The sequence below is a fragment of the Castor canadensis genome, chromosome 7 (genome assembly GCF_047511655.1).
Source record: "Castor canadensis chromosome 7, mCasCan1.hap1v2, whole genome shotgun sequence".
Taxonomy (NCBI): Eukaryota; Metazoa; Chordata; class Mammalia; order Rodentia; family Castoridae; genus Castor; species Castor canadensis.
Genome location: NC_133392.1, coordinates 155741330 through 155754495, shown reverse-complemented (window position 1 = coordinate 155754495; position 13166 = coordinate 155741330). Strand labels below are relative to the sequence as shown.

At 41.7% G+C, this 13166-nt stretch overlaps 1 protein-coding gene across 1 annotated transcript in view; it reads left to right on the top strand.

Moving 5' to 3' along the window:
- Window positions 1–13166, top strand: part of Pex14 (peroxisomal biogenesis factor 14) — a 140441-nt gene that overhangs the window by 17020 nt on the left and 110255 nt on the right. The window contains exon 2 of the mRNA XM_020186059.2: window positions 620–664. Within this exon, the coding sequence (XP_020041648.2) occupies window positions 620–664 (45 nt within the window). The remainder of the gene's footprint in view (window positions 1–619; window positions 665–13166) is intronic.

Here is a 13166-nt window from a genome sequence, read left to right as displayed (position 1 = left end):
CACTTGTCCACAGTGCTGCCTGCCTGCCTTAAGGCTGGTCTATTTATCTATCATCCTGTCACTGCCTTATTTCCATAAAGACGTTAAGCCTGGTGCTTGCTGTTCTATTGTGGGGTGGTGTCTTTTGTGACAGGTGATACATAAGAACTCATAGTTTACTCACTTGACTTCAAGAAGGTAACAAGAGAAAATCTTGAGCATGGGTAACTCACGCCCCCTTGTGGCTGATTTTGGTTCTCTACTTTTGCACAGGTGCTCTTCCTAGTCAACTCCGACTGTGGAGGCATGGCTTTCTCCTTAGCCTTTTTCTGGACTTTACTATTTCTGTGGATTTTGTGGTAGTCTCAATCTCCCCTGCTCAGCAGCTAATCTTGAGTCCTCCTGAGCAAAACCAACCCCTGTTCTTGAGTGTTTGTGACAGTGAACCCAGAAGCAATTTCGTGGCAAATTCAGACTCTTAGTCTACTTTTTTTTTTGTAGGTAGCCTACCACAGAACACTAAAGTTTTGAAAAGTCGAAAGAGGTGTTTGTGTGTTGCTTGAGAATAGCATCTCTTTGGTTCTTTGATGTCCATTGGGTGGCACTGTGATCTTATTTTTGTTTCTGTTTTTCTTTGCAGCCAAGCTCTATTCCAGGAAGTGAAAATGTGCCCAGAGAGCCCCTGGTAAGTACCTAAGTTACATAGTATTGTTTTCAAATAATTTAAATGCCATGTGAGTTTAAAGAAGCATTAGGATTCTACAGTTTTATATCAGCAACATCTCCTCAAAAGTAGATGTGTGGAAACTTCCTGGGAGTGACCTTTGACTTCTGTTCTTAGCTTGCAGGGATTAGCAAGATCTTTCCTTAGTAAAGGAACTAAAAGAAGAAGGCCATGTGCCACTTTGCTTGTTGCTGATGGTAGTAATTAGGGATATTCTGAAGCCTTGGGGGGTGTAGTTGCAGGGAGGTTGCTGGACCCAACTAGGTTGCTTCTTGATTGTCTGAAGTAGCTGCTCTCTGCTCCTCAGGGTAAGAGCACCTCAGGTGACCTTTAAGAAACAGGTAAGGGAGGGAATTCTGGTTTTGTCTGATGAGTAATTTGGTTTGTGATAGGCATTACTGATAGTATCTTCTTAGACTGTTGAAAGGGAAGAGGCCTACTGAGTACAAAAGGTGTTTTCTTTACAAAGTGCATTGCTTTGGTGGTCCAAAACAGAATCTGCCTGCCTGCCTGCCCTGTTTTCATTCTGTTTGGCATTGCAGGGCCTATTGCAAATCTCATGGACAGGGTAGTAAGACTAGTTCTGTACAAACCAGATCAGTTTTAGGGGAGAGCCAGTGAGCGTGCAGTTTAACTTTCTAGAACCTTTTCTCTGTGAGTGTTGCTAGCGAGTGCAAGGGTGCACCACCCAGGCTTTATTTCACCTGTTTGCTCTTATTCTGGCAGAGCGGGAGGAGGTGACATGAGGTCTTTAGTTGCTGTGAACAGGTTTGAATTATAGTGTATTCTAATACTTCTATAGGCATAGGGTGAGATGGATCTGGTTGAGCTACAGATAGATTGAGAGGATACAAGTACCATGGAACTATTTCAGGGGAATAGTGTCATTCGTGTTACCTGTTTTCACCAATTATAGCCTATGTCCCAGCACTCCCTCAGGTCTCATTTTGCGCTTTTGCTATTGCTTTGGCTCTTCCTTGGAGTGACAGCTAGAGGAGGCTTTGCTTTGCCAGTGTCTGAGCTGGAAAGCTTGAACTTATCCCCTGGTGTCAGCCTCTGAGCCCTTCTGGCTGAAGTTATTTAAACTGAATCCAAAGTGAATACAAGAGTCCTCTTCAATCTTTTACTTGCTGTAGTCTCTTTTTGAATTTTGGTTTACTGATTTAACTAGAAGATCACTAGAAAAGTGACCAATTTCTCTTTTGGGGCACAACTAGATTAAACTCTTTAGGAGCTCTGACCATCACTGATTTCTGGGCATTGGGAGCCCTGTAGATCTTATGTTCTGGTAGGACGTTATGCATGGCTTTGTTTTCCTGCTGCATTGTGCATCTGCTTGTTGACTGGCTGTATTTTTATTTCTTTCTTTTCTGGGAGGCCCTGAGCAGTCTTCAAACCCTAGTAGCCTGTGAGTGTTCAGAGTTCAGACTCATTCTCTCCAGGCCAACTCTACAATTACCTTATATTTAATTAATATTTTTTCTCCTCTTTATACTTGCTGCATAATTGCTCAGAGGAAAGAAAACACATAGCAGCAATTTATATATATATATATATACACACACACACATATATATATATATATATAAAACCCCAATAATTAAAAAAAAAAACCCGAAATAAACTCCCATCTCATTTGGACTGATCCTGTGAGTTGGGTAATTAGGGCCCTATTAAAAGGTAGACCCTTTCTCCTTCCCCCCCTTTTTATTAATTTTTTTATATTAAACTCCCACAGTCTCTCAGTCATGCCCTTATTGCTTTTGGCCAACCAATTGCAGCAGCCTGATTAAATGAGGTCACCAGCCGAGTTGTATGGTCTTGTGTGAACAACTTCTTTCTCCTGAGAGTGATAGCAGGAGTGTGTCAGGCAGAAGAGCCTGCTGAGGGCTAGTTCTTGGGGTAGTTCAGGGACACAGGTTGAGCAGGAGGAAAGCCTGTGGCTGCTGTGAACTGGCAGCTGACTGGATGACTGTCTTAGGGTGCTGGAGAAGTGATTGCTTACAGCCCTTGCCCACAGCTCAATGCATGAGGCTGTGGTTTGAAAGCACACAGTTTCAGCCCCTTTTGCAGGAAAGGAGGTTTCTCAGGCCTTGGGTGTTAGCTGTTTGCTGGGTGCTCAGTTCAGTTTTTGAGTATTGGGGAACAGATAATTGCAGAATCAAACTAAGTCTTGTTCTCAAGTAATTGACATATTTTATTTGGGGGAAGAAATGGCATTTGCACATGCAAAACAATTGACAAACAATGCAAGACTATATAATGTTAGCAAGCAGCACAAAATTGTGTATAATTTGGTGCAGAATTGCCTGGCTGGGAACCTGAGAGGGTCCCTTGTTATTCAAAGAAGGAAGAGGGTGGCAGGAGGGAACTTAGGGGTGATTTTTGTGATTCTTGAAACTTGAGGAATGGGGGAATACCCTGATAAGTTATATTTATTTTTAACCAGTTGCTTATTTTCCACAAAATTCTTTGATGCTTCCTAGTATCTATACTAAAAGGACTAAACATGAGATGCGAAGGCAGATAATCTCATTCCTTGTTCCAGAACCAGATGATCACTTTGAATTAATTTTTGTCCTTATTAAAAAAGTGAAGTGTGTATGTGCCAGTCCCTGTCCGTCCTGTCTTGTGATGTAGGGGTAAAGAGTATAATTGTATAGTTTTTAAATGACACATTTGTGTTTAGACTCATCACATCGATCATCTTGATTCTAGTCAAGTAGTGAGCCTGCATGTTGCCTTCTTCAGTCCCCCCTCAACTCTGCCCTGATTTAAAAAAAAAGCAACCCAGCCACCTGGACTGTATTAGTGTGGGATAGTTGATAATGTCCTGGTGTCCTTACCATTGGAAGTGTTGAACATACTGGTCTTGAGGAATTTGATAAACTTAGTTAAAATCCTGATTGTTAATGACAACTATTTGCTAAAGTTAAAACTATTAATTACCTTTTCCAATTTATACTCTCTTCACAAATTTTGCCTCCTGAGGGAATGAGTTTTGACAGCTCTCCAGGGGGCAGATCTCCAGCTTTTCCGAGACCTGTTGAAAATATTTTGTGACTTTCCAAAGAACTGGCATTCTGGTCCTGCCAGTGTGTGCCTATCCTGGGGTCATACAGAGTTTGCATCTGGCTTCCTGTTTTATCCTGGCAGGATCCAGTCCCTACCTGATGTGTATGTCTTTCAGAATAGAGGCACCTGGGTATGGTGGTTCACACCTGTAATCTCAGCATTCTGGAGGCTTCTGCAGCAGGAGTTTGGGTTTGATGTCAGCCTGGTCAACATAAGTGAGTTCAAGATCAGCCTGGGTTACAAAGTGAGACTATCTCAATGAAAAGAAAAGAGAAGAAAAAAGGATGGGATGTAAGCTGGTGATATAGCTCAGTGGCAGAGTGGTAGAATATGTAAATCCCTGGTTTCAATCCCTACTACCGCAAAATTAAATAAATAAATAAATAAATAAATAAATAAATAAATAAATAAATAAATAAAAGTAGGTGGACAGTTGTCGGCATGGAGTAATTCAGTTCCAGTCTTGTTTGGGTACTGAAACTGGGGTTAAGTAACCTTTCGAGATTTCCTTTTAGTCATGTGGTTTTTGGTTGTTTGAAGTAAGCAATAAATAAGGTTTTTAAATTTGGCTTCTCAATATTCAGTAATACTGTTGCTCACCAACTTTACCCAGTACATATGGGTTTTGCTTCAACTAGAATTTCAGCTTTTTGCTGTTTAACACCATGTTCTCTCTAAAGGCTGAGTCTCCTGCCATCTTTTCTTCATTTAACGTGTAGGTATAGATTATTTTTTCCCCCCCTCTTTTTTTTTTTTTTTTTTTATTATTTTTGGACACAGAGTCTGGCTATGTAGCCCAGATTGGCCTTGAACTCTTTTCCTGACTCAGCCTCCCGACTGCTGGGATTACAGACCTACCCTGCCATACCCCACTGTTTTTTCATTCTATCATGGTCCCCTGCATCCATCCTCCAAAGTAATCCCAAAATACAATACAATATACTTTTTAAAATGATGACAATTTCTACTTTCTCACCTTTTCTAGATCAATATTTTTAGTATGCTGAGCTGGGCACCAGTGGCTCACATCTGTAATCATAGCTACTTGGGAGACTGAGATATGGAGAATTGCAGTTTGAGGCCAGCCTGGGCAAATAGTTTGTGAGACCCTGTCTCCAAAAATAACCAGAGCAAAATGAACTAGAGGTATGGCTCAAGTGGTAGAGTGCTTGTGAAAGCCTGAGTTCAAACCCCAGTTCCACAAAAAAAAGAACAAAAAATTATTATGCTGAGTCTTAGGTAAAGATGCTCTGCAGTCGCAGATTTGGCCTCTCAGTAGTTTTGCTTTTGTGGTGCAGAAGTACCACCCTGTTGCCACAGGTTGCTCCCTGAGGCTAGGATGGAACTTTGTTCAGGGGGTTCCACAGCATGTGTTTAAGCTCAGTTCTTCTGGAGAAACTCGCTTGCCTTACATCTGGGACACCTAAGATTCTTCTTGTTTTTTAAGCCAATTAACCAGAGACTGGTAATCTACAGGCCATTAATGTTTTGATGAATTCAGGGAGCCAGTACTATGAGTTTCTCTTTAAGAATAGTTATGGCTACTTGCCTGTCTCCCAAACATCTCTAAGTGTATTCTTGGCGTAGTCTCCCCAGTGTGTGTCTCTTGGAGTACTAGTTGGCAGGCTCACTGTGGATAGATGGTGCTCATTTTTCCCCACCAAAATATTTTTGAGTGATGACATTCACATGTTCAATACATTTCTTTGTGTATACTCAGGTATGTGTGTGTATAAGCATGTTTATAGCATAACACATATATGTATATTTATTTTATAAAATTCAAAGCATTTTGTGGGAAAGTAAAATTGATTTTGATACTATATTAATAAAATGTCTTTATAAGCACATGAATAATGAGTGTAGCCACACATTGGAACTTCAGGAAATTGTCATTTTTCTGGGAAGGAATAAATATGGCAAAACTTTTTGTGTGTGTGTGTGAAACTGGGGTCTAAACTCAGGGCTTCATGCTTGCAAAGCAGGCGCTCTACTGCTTGAGCCACACCTCCAGTCCATTTTGCCCTAGTTATTTTGGAGATGGGATCTTGCAAACTATTTGCCTGGGCTGACTTTAAGACAGTGATCCTCCTGATTTCAGCCTCCCAGGTAGTTAGGATTTACAGGTGTGAGCCACCAGTGCCCAGCTGGCAAATTAATTATAAAGTATTAAATATTGTTGATTCCTATTTAGAGTGTCAGTGTTGAAGCTAGCTGTCACTTCCACCTATGTTTCTCCCCCAGGGGCATCTGTCAAGGGTACAAGTGAGTACAGGTAACATTATTGGTATGATCCAAATCCATTTTTATTTATTTACTTATTTATGTAAGAGATAGGGTCTCCCTGTATTGGCCAGACTGACCTTGAACTCATGATCCTCTTGCTCAGCTTCCTGAATGGCTGGCATTCCAGTATACACCACTGGGCCAGGCTCTGCTCCACTCTTATTTTTAGAAAGTTATTGGGGGCTGGACTTGCAGGTCCGGGGTAGAGAGCTTGCCTAGCATGCATAAGGCCCTAGCTGATCCCCAGTATCACCTATAGATCTACAGATTTTGGTGTTTAAACTGTTACTAGCAACATTTTCCTGGGGTCAACCCTCACAACTGCTGCTTAGATAGTTGGGGACCAAAATAATGTGTGAACAGCTTGAGAAAGGGGCTCATTGTGCATCTTGCTGGTAGTGACAATGAAATTCCATGACTGTATCCAGGATACTGGATCTGAGACTTGAACACTTTCCTTCTTTTCCCATTTCCTTCTCATCAGCAATATAAAACCATTACTGAAGAAAATGTTTCTTTTTTGACTCTAATGTCCATGTGTGCCTACTCCTTGGTGGGAAGGTACCTGGGCTTCTTGCCTATTCTGCCAGAAATGTGGAGGAAAACTGGTTTGATCTAAATACTGAAATGGATGAACTGGAGAAAAGCCTCATTCCATTTCTGGGTGGCTGTAATCTCCAGGCCACTTACTGATTGTGAAATTACTGCCTCTTCCTATTGCATCCTTCCTATTATAGTTTGAGAAGGTTTATGGAAAAGACTAGGTGGTGCCTTTAAGTTGTTTCCTCTTTTAGTTCAGGTAAATGAAGAGGTTGTTTTCCAGTTTGGAGGTATCCTTTTACAAATAATTATTAGATGAATCAAAACTCTTCGGAGTAATAATTAAAGAAATGGAATTTGAAATAGTTCTTCACCTTTGTTTATACTCTAGGTTCCTGGCTTTCATAGTAATACTTTGTATTTGCTATAGTTCCTGTAATCAGAGGCCCTGCTTAATGGATGCTGTAAATGAGGGACTGGGTACTTCTATGTCTTTTTTCAGAGCACACTGCGATTGGGGGAATTTGGTCTTTTGTCTTTTCCCCAGCATCATTCTTTGAGAAGGAAGCCTTGTTTCCCCTGCTTTTCTCTGGGAGGCACAGGTTTAGAGTTTTGCATCTGCCCTACTAGGCATTGCTGAAGATGAAATCCACAGCTTTTCTTGGGGCAGAGGGATATTCCTAAAATGTTTTTGCTTTGTTCAAAATTGATCATCATTTTACTTGGAAGAATTTTCACGTAAAAGTATTTTTTAAAGTATGACCTAAAGGGTGGGCATTGCATGTGGTAAACTAAGGCAAACCCCTTACAGCCCCTAGTTTGAAATTCATTGAATTCTTGTTGTCCCGAGGACAACTCTGTGTCCTACGTTTTCCAGGATAATTCCAATTAAAATGTTTGAGCCCATTGTCAAACCATGCAGACCAATTTTGGTTTGAAAAATACGATCTTGTAGTTAACCCCCCTTGTGTGCCATGTGAAACTGCAGGAAGATAAAGTGGTGCTTGGGAGAAGGACGTATTCGCCTCCCTTCCTTCTTCCCTCTCCTCCTTTCTTTTATGGTTTGTAGTTATAACCAAGATTTATGCTTGTTGCTCCACAAATCTTTGCTCTGCCATTATGAGTTTGTCCGAGCAGTCTAGAGATGGGCCGACACTGAGTGATTCTCGAGGTAAATCTATCTGGGGGCACTCCCTGACAGTTGGAGGTAGAGAAGACCTAACACATGGCCCCCAGTAGAACACACTGAGAATAAATTACCCTGTCAAGAAGAAGACACGCTGCTACCTTGGTGACCTCTTTGCCTCAGCAGCTACCCAGGGCCAAAGGTCCCCTGCCTGTGCAGATTGCAAGGGATGGTGCTTGGGTCAGTGGCCACTCCGTCTGTGATCAGTGTCTGCCAGGAAGCCTCTCTGTTGGTGTAAGCTGTGGTCCAGTCAGGCCCACAGCAAGAAGGTCTTTGAGGCCAGGGCCACTTTTTCCAGCCTCGTGGTAATGAGGGGTTGCTCACAGAATCTAGCATGCAAGTTGGTTATTTGTATAAATGTTTTGGTTTTTCCACACTTTGGATTTTGTAGAGAAGGGGAATAAACATTTATTAAATATCCCTTTTCCCTTTCCATATATTTCCCTGTGCTCTGTACTTTTGTCCTGTATATACTTTTGAGCTGTTTCTAATCTCCTGTGAACTGATGTGAGGTATCATTAATAACTGTGTCAGGACGTTGTGTTGGATGCACTCCTGTAACTGACCTCTCCATTTAGGCCTGTGGAACTGCCCCAGCAGGCTGGTTGCTCTGATGAGGCAGCCCTGCTTGTAAGTTCCCACACTGTTCCTCACATTGAGAGGTAGCCAGCCAGTTCTAAGCCAGAGTGTGCCAAGTGTGTTTGTTGTTGAACTGGGCTGTTCTATTAGATGTGATGAAGACAGGTAAAATACAGATGTGAAGATTCTACAAGTATAATGTGCTCTACAAAAATTAATTTGAAAAGAGTTTTCCATGAAAACTAAGTTAAAAAAGATTGTTGTCAAATTAGGTGTGAGGGAAATGACAGTTAAATATTGGGAAAAATCATGAAAATCTAGAATGTTTTACTTTGTTAAACTAAAGTCTGTAAATTCTCACTTTGCTTTAGAAATGCGGAGGGTGCATGATGGGATGGGCTTATGCAAGAAAGACATCTGGGAACTTTGTCTGTGGGCCCACACTCAAAGAACAGATCTTGGCTCTACATCAAAAGATTAGTGAATGACTGTACATTTATAGGATTTCAGTTAATATAAAATATTGAAGGTATGTAGTCTCCATTTTTAATGATTCCCTGCTTTAACTGATTTTTCTACTAACTGAGCAATTGTTATCTCTGATCCCATAGGCCCGGATGGCTACTGTGTTATATGTTGGCCTCAGCACTGGTTTCTTTATTTTTATTTTGTTTGATTTTCATACACCTGTGAAGATTACCCTTGTCCTCATTTCACAGTGAGGAAACTGAAGCCCAGGGCAGTCAGGCTGCTAGAGGTGGTGAGTGGTGGGACTGGGACTCAAAGTCCCAGATCTATACTGCTGAGAACTTGGGCAGATGGGGAGTGCAGGACTAGGTACAGTGTTGATCTCACTCTCAATGACACTGGTCTGGTGAGATGGAGAGCCACACAGGCAGGCTGCAACGCTGTGATCTGAGCTTGCTCTGGGAAGCTGCTGCCTTACTGTGCTCTGCCTGGTTGGAGTCTTTTGTATGCATCCTAGCTGTTGAAAAGGCACCTATTAATTTATCACAGGTGATGTGTGCCTCCTCGGGCTTGGAGGAGGCGTCTGCACCCATGTACCTCACTAATGACAGGTTATGGGATGGAGAAAGATAATAGGATCTTTTCTTCTGATGTCTGTATAGAAGGTGCTATGTCCCTGGTAGCTTCTAGGGGGCAGCAACTGCCTGTTATTCTGTCATCAGTTGGCAGAGCCAAGGTTGGACAAGTGAGAAATTTGCTTTTGACTCTAGCTTTTAAAGTGGTGCCCTGTAGGTCTTCTGGGAGTCACCGGAATCCACCTAAGTAAAGAAAACACCATATCCAGGATCCTCCATCTCTACTTTCTCTGCCCCTCAGGTAAATCCTTTATCTGTGTCCCCATCAGCAGCCACACCTTCCTCATTGTCAGAGTTAAGGCAGCAAAGTTCACCTGCTTTGAAGATAATAGAGATGCCTTTAAGAAAGTAAAATCTTTTTGTCAGATCTTACTTGTTGCCAACTGCTAGACATTGATAACCCATTCTAACAGTGTTAAGAGGTTTTGAAACTTTCCCCTGGGGGCCCATGTCTTATCCTGTTGGGAATACCACTGTCATGTGGTTGATTACTTGTTCTTCCTGTCGGCACTTCTAGGTTTCTCTGCAATTCCAAACGATTTCTCTCAGAAACACATTGAGGGGAAAACCTTGGGCTTGCCAGTTGTTTAGACTTTGGGGCTCAAAGTTTGTTCCTTGTGGGAAGTGACTAACTAGCTGACCCCTTTCAGAAGCTCTGCTTTGCACTGGCTTTGAGATCTTCTGTCTGCCTTTAGATTTTTCCAGCTGTGTGGCTGAAGCAAGTTCCAGAAAGGGGAAAGGTTAGTTACTAAAGTTTTAGTTACTAAAACCTGGATGGTTTTAGTACACACAGGGAAGCAAATGGGTTGCGACACTTCAGCTGTGTAAGGTTTATTTGGGATTAGTTAAGAATTCTTGGTCCTATCTTGACTATTGTGGGAAGAGCAGGTGATCGATCTATGCCACTTTATTGTGACTTTGCATTTGGTTATGCTTTTCTCTAAGGATCCCAGGGTCATGGGGAAGGTTAGGAGTTTCCACACCTGAGAGTGGCTTTCCTCAGACAAAGACATGCCACGGCCTCACCTCTTCAACTCTCTGTTGTTTCTCTGAAAAATGACAGTTAATAGAATCTGCTAATGAACAGAAGAAATAACTAGAAATAGTGGCATATCATTTGACAGTGAAGTGGTTTATGACTTCTGTTTATCAAATGATTATCATTATTATTATTTCTGTTGGAGTTTTGAAGAGTTCAGCTTGGTCTCTAGAGCCCCATTTATAAGACAGTTTATTTCTTCTTTTATAATTTCTACAAATAACTTTATTTCCAGTGAAATCCAGATCCATAGGCCCCCTCCCCTCCAGCTCTGTTTCTCTCTCCTTCCTTTGACTTCTTTTCTATTACCTCAGCAGGCTCCGTCAGTTGGGGGGGTATCCCCTACTGACCAGACTGGCAGAGCTAATACCGGCTGGAGGAATGATGTGGTGTTTGTTTTTGCAGTTCCTGGATTTAGTTTAATGTACAATTGATTTTTTTAATGTATTTAATCATTTTTTTCTTACCTTATAAGGATTAACCTGCACAAACCTCATTTTATCCTAAGTATGGCTTTGGGAGGAAGGGAGAATAAAATTGAGTTTCTCTAGCTTATTTTATTCTTTTACTTTTTTTTTTCCGAATGGCTTTTCCTGCTAGAGCAGCTCTGTAAAATACAATGTATTTCGGTGGCCATTACTTACTCATTACTAACTGGTCTCTCCTGCTTCCCTTTGTCTGTGAACTAAATACAGGGGCCTACAGATAATTGGTAGCTCTATCACAGGCTCACCAATTATAGATCAACAGAGAAGGCAGCCCAGTGGTGGTTTGTGGTTGGCACTGGCTGCCCACCTAGCAAGCATTAGCTATCGTTCTGTATCTGCCACTGAGTCGAAGTTGATTAGGGTGGTCCTTTCCTAGTTTTGTACTTTGGCTTCCCTAATTGCCTCACACAGTCTCCCTGACTTATAGATTTCAGTCCCATTTTATCCCTCCTCTATGTGTTCTTGTATCCACCTCATCTATATTCATTCAGACCGTGTTGTCATGTATAAAAATTCATGTGTATAAAGTATTAATTTGCAGGGAGTTATTTCTACTTTTGGAGGGGTGCTGGGAATCGAACCCCACCCAGGCCTTGCACATACTAGGCAAGCTCTCTACCACTGAGCTATACTTCTGGCCCTCTGTTTTTCTTTGTGGTTCTCTGGGACTAGAATGGTTAGGTGACAGATAAATGATTTGAATCCAATACATTTTTTGTCTGCTGAGTCTAAGTAAAGGTGTCTTTGTGGGTGTCCAGTTTTAACTCCCTTTTGAACCTTTATCTGCTTTGCACGCCACCATATCTACTTTGCTCAGGCATGAAAGAGGGAAAGCCACATTTCACTATTAGGCTGCTAGGCATTTGTGTAAGGCTTTTAGGGGCTGAAGTAGGAAAGGAGTCCCCATATGGTATGACCATATTCCTAAGCGGGATACATTTTTGCATTTGTTTGTTTCCCAGGTATTTGGCACTTAGGCATTCTGCAGAGCCTTCTGGTGTGTGGTCATATACAATATTGCTTAGCTGCTGGAGGAAAGCACTCAGTACACATTTGTGGAATGAGTGAGTGCATATATTCACTCATGTACTCTGGAGATGATGAGCCAAGGGGTTGGACTGCACAGTTGCTGCCTGGCTTCCTGCTAGGAACTTAGGGTGTGACATTACCGCTAGGGCACACATACGCTGATGTTTGGTGGATCATTGCCACATAGGCAACATAAAGAGGGCATTTTATGAAAGGGAACATCAGAGGAAACATTATAACTGAGACCTTTATAGCCTTTCCATTATTATGGTTTAAATCTTGACAGTCTTTATTTGCAGTGACACTGGGACCAGTAAAGACCATGCTCACTCCCACTTCATTCTTTCTCTCCACATCCTGTTCTGTAGCTGTGGTGCAGTGATAGGCATCATTACATGTGCAGGCAGCAGAGCTGCTTTTCTTTCAGTTTGTCTAGAAACAGCCGCTTTTGACTCAAGTTGGAAACCAGATGACTCACCATTCTATTTGTTTTATTGCAACCGTCATTTCATAAAATGCTCTGAAAGCTTTAAACTGTAAATGCCAAAGTGAGGTTTTTGTCTTCCCTTTTTCTGTTACCTCTTCTGTTGTCTCTCTTCTTTTATGTTTCATTCCCTCTTCCCTTTCAGAATGATTTTCTCTTTCATCACTCTCTCTTTTCTGTCCCTCCCTTCCTTCCTGCCTGCCCTCAACCTTTGATGACTGTAATGGCATCTGTAGTTGATGGAGTTTTTGCTGACATCATGGTGTGTTCTCTCCAGCTATAATGCTATCTGACTGAGAGTGTATACCCTCAAATTTTTGTGTATGCTTTAGAAATGGAACTTCAAAGTTTATAAAGTACTCTACTTGTTGGATTCGGCACTAGAAGCTAGGTGCCATGTCAAATCATAACAGTAACTCATTTTTTAATGACACTATATTTGACAAAATAATGGGGGCATCCCAGTCTCTCCCACATATCCATTTCCTCTATTGAATAGTTGCCATGATCACCGTAGGACTAAGAGCACTGGGACTCCTAGGAAGGTCTTCGGTAGACGGTAGGACCTGTGACTTCTATGGACTGTGGGATCTATTACTTTTATGAGCTGTAGGACCCTGTGACTTTGAGGGAGTATGGGACTTAGGATTTTAA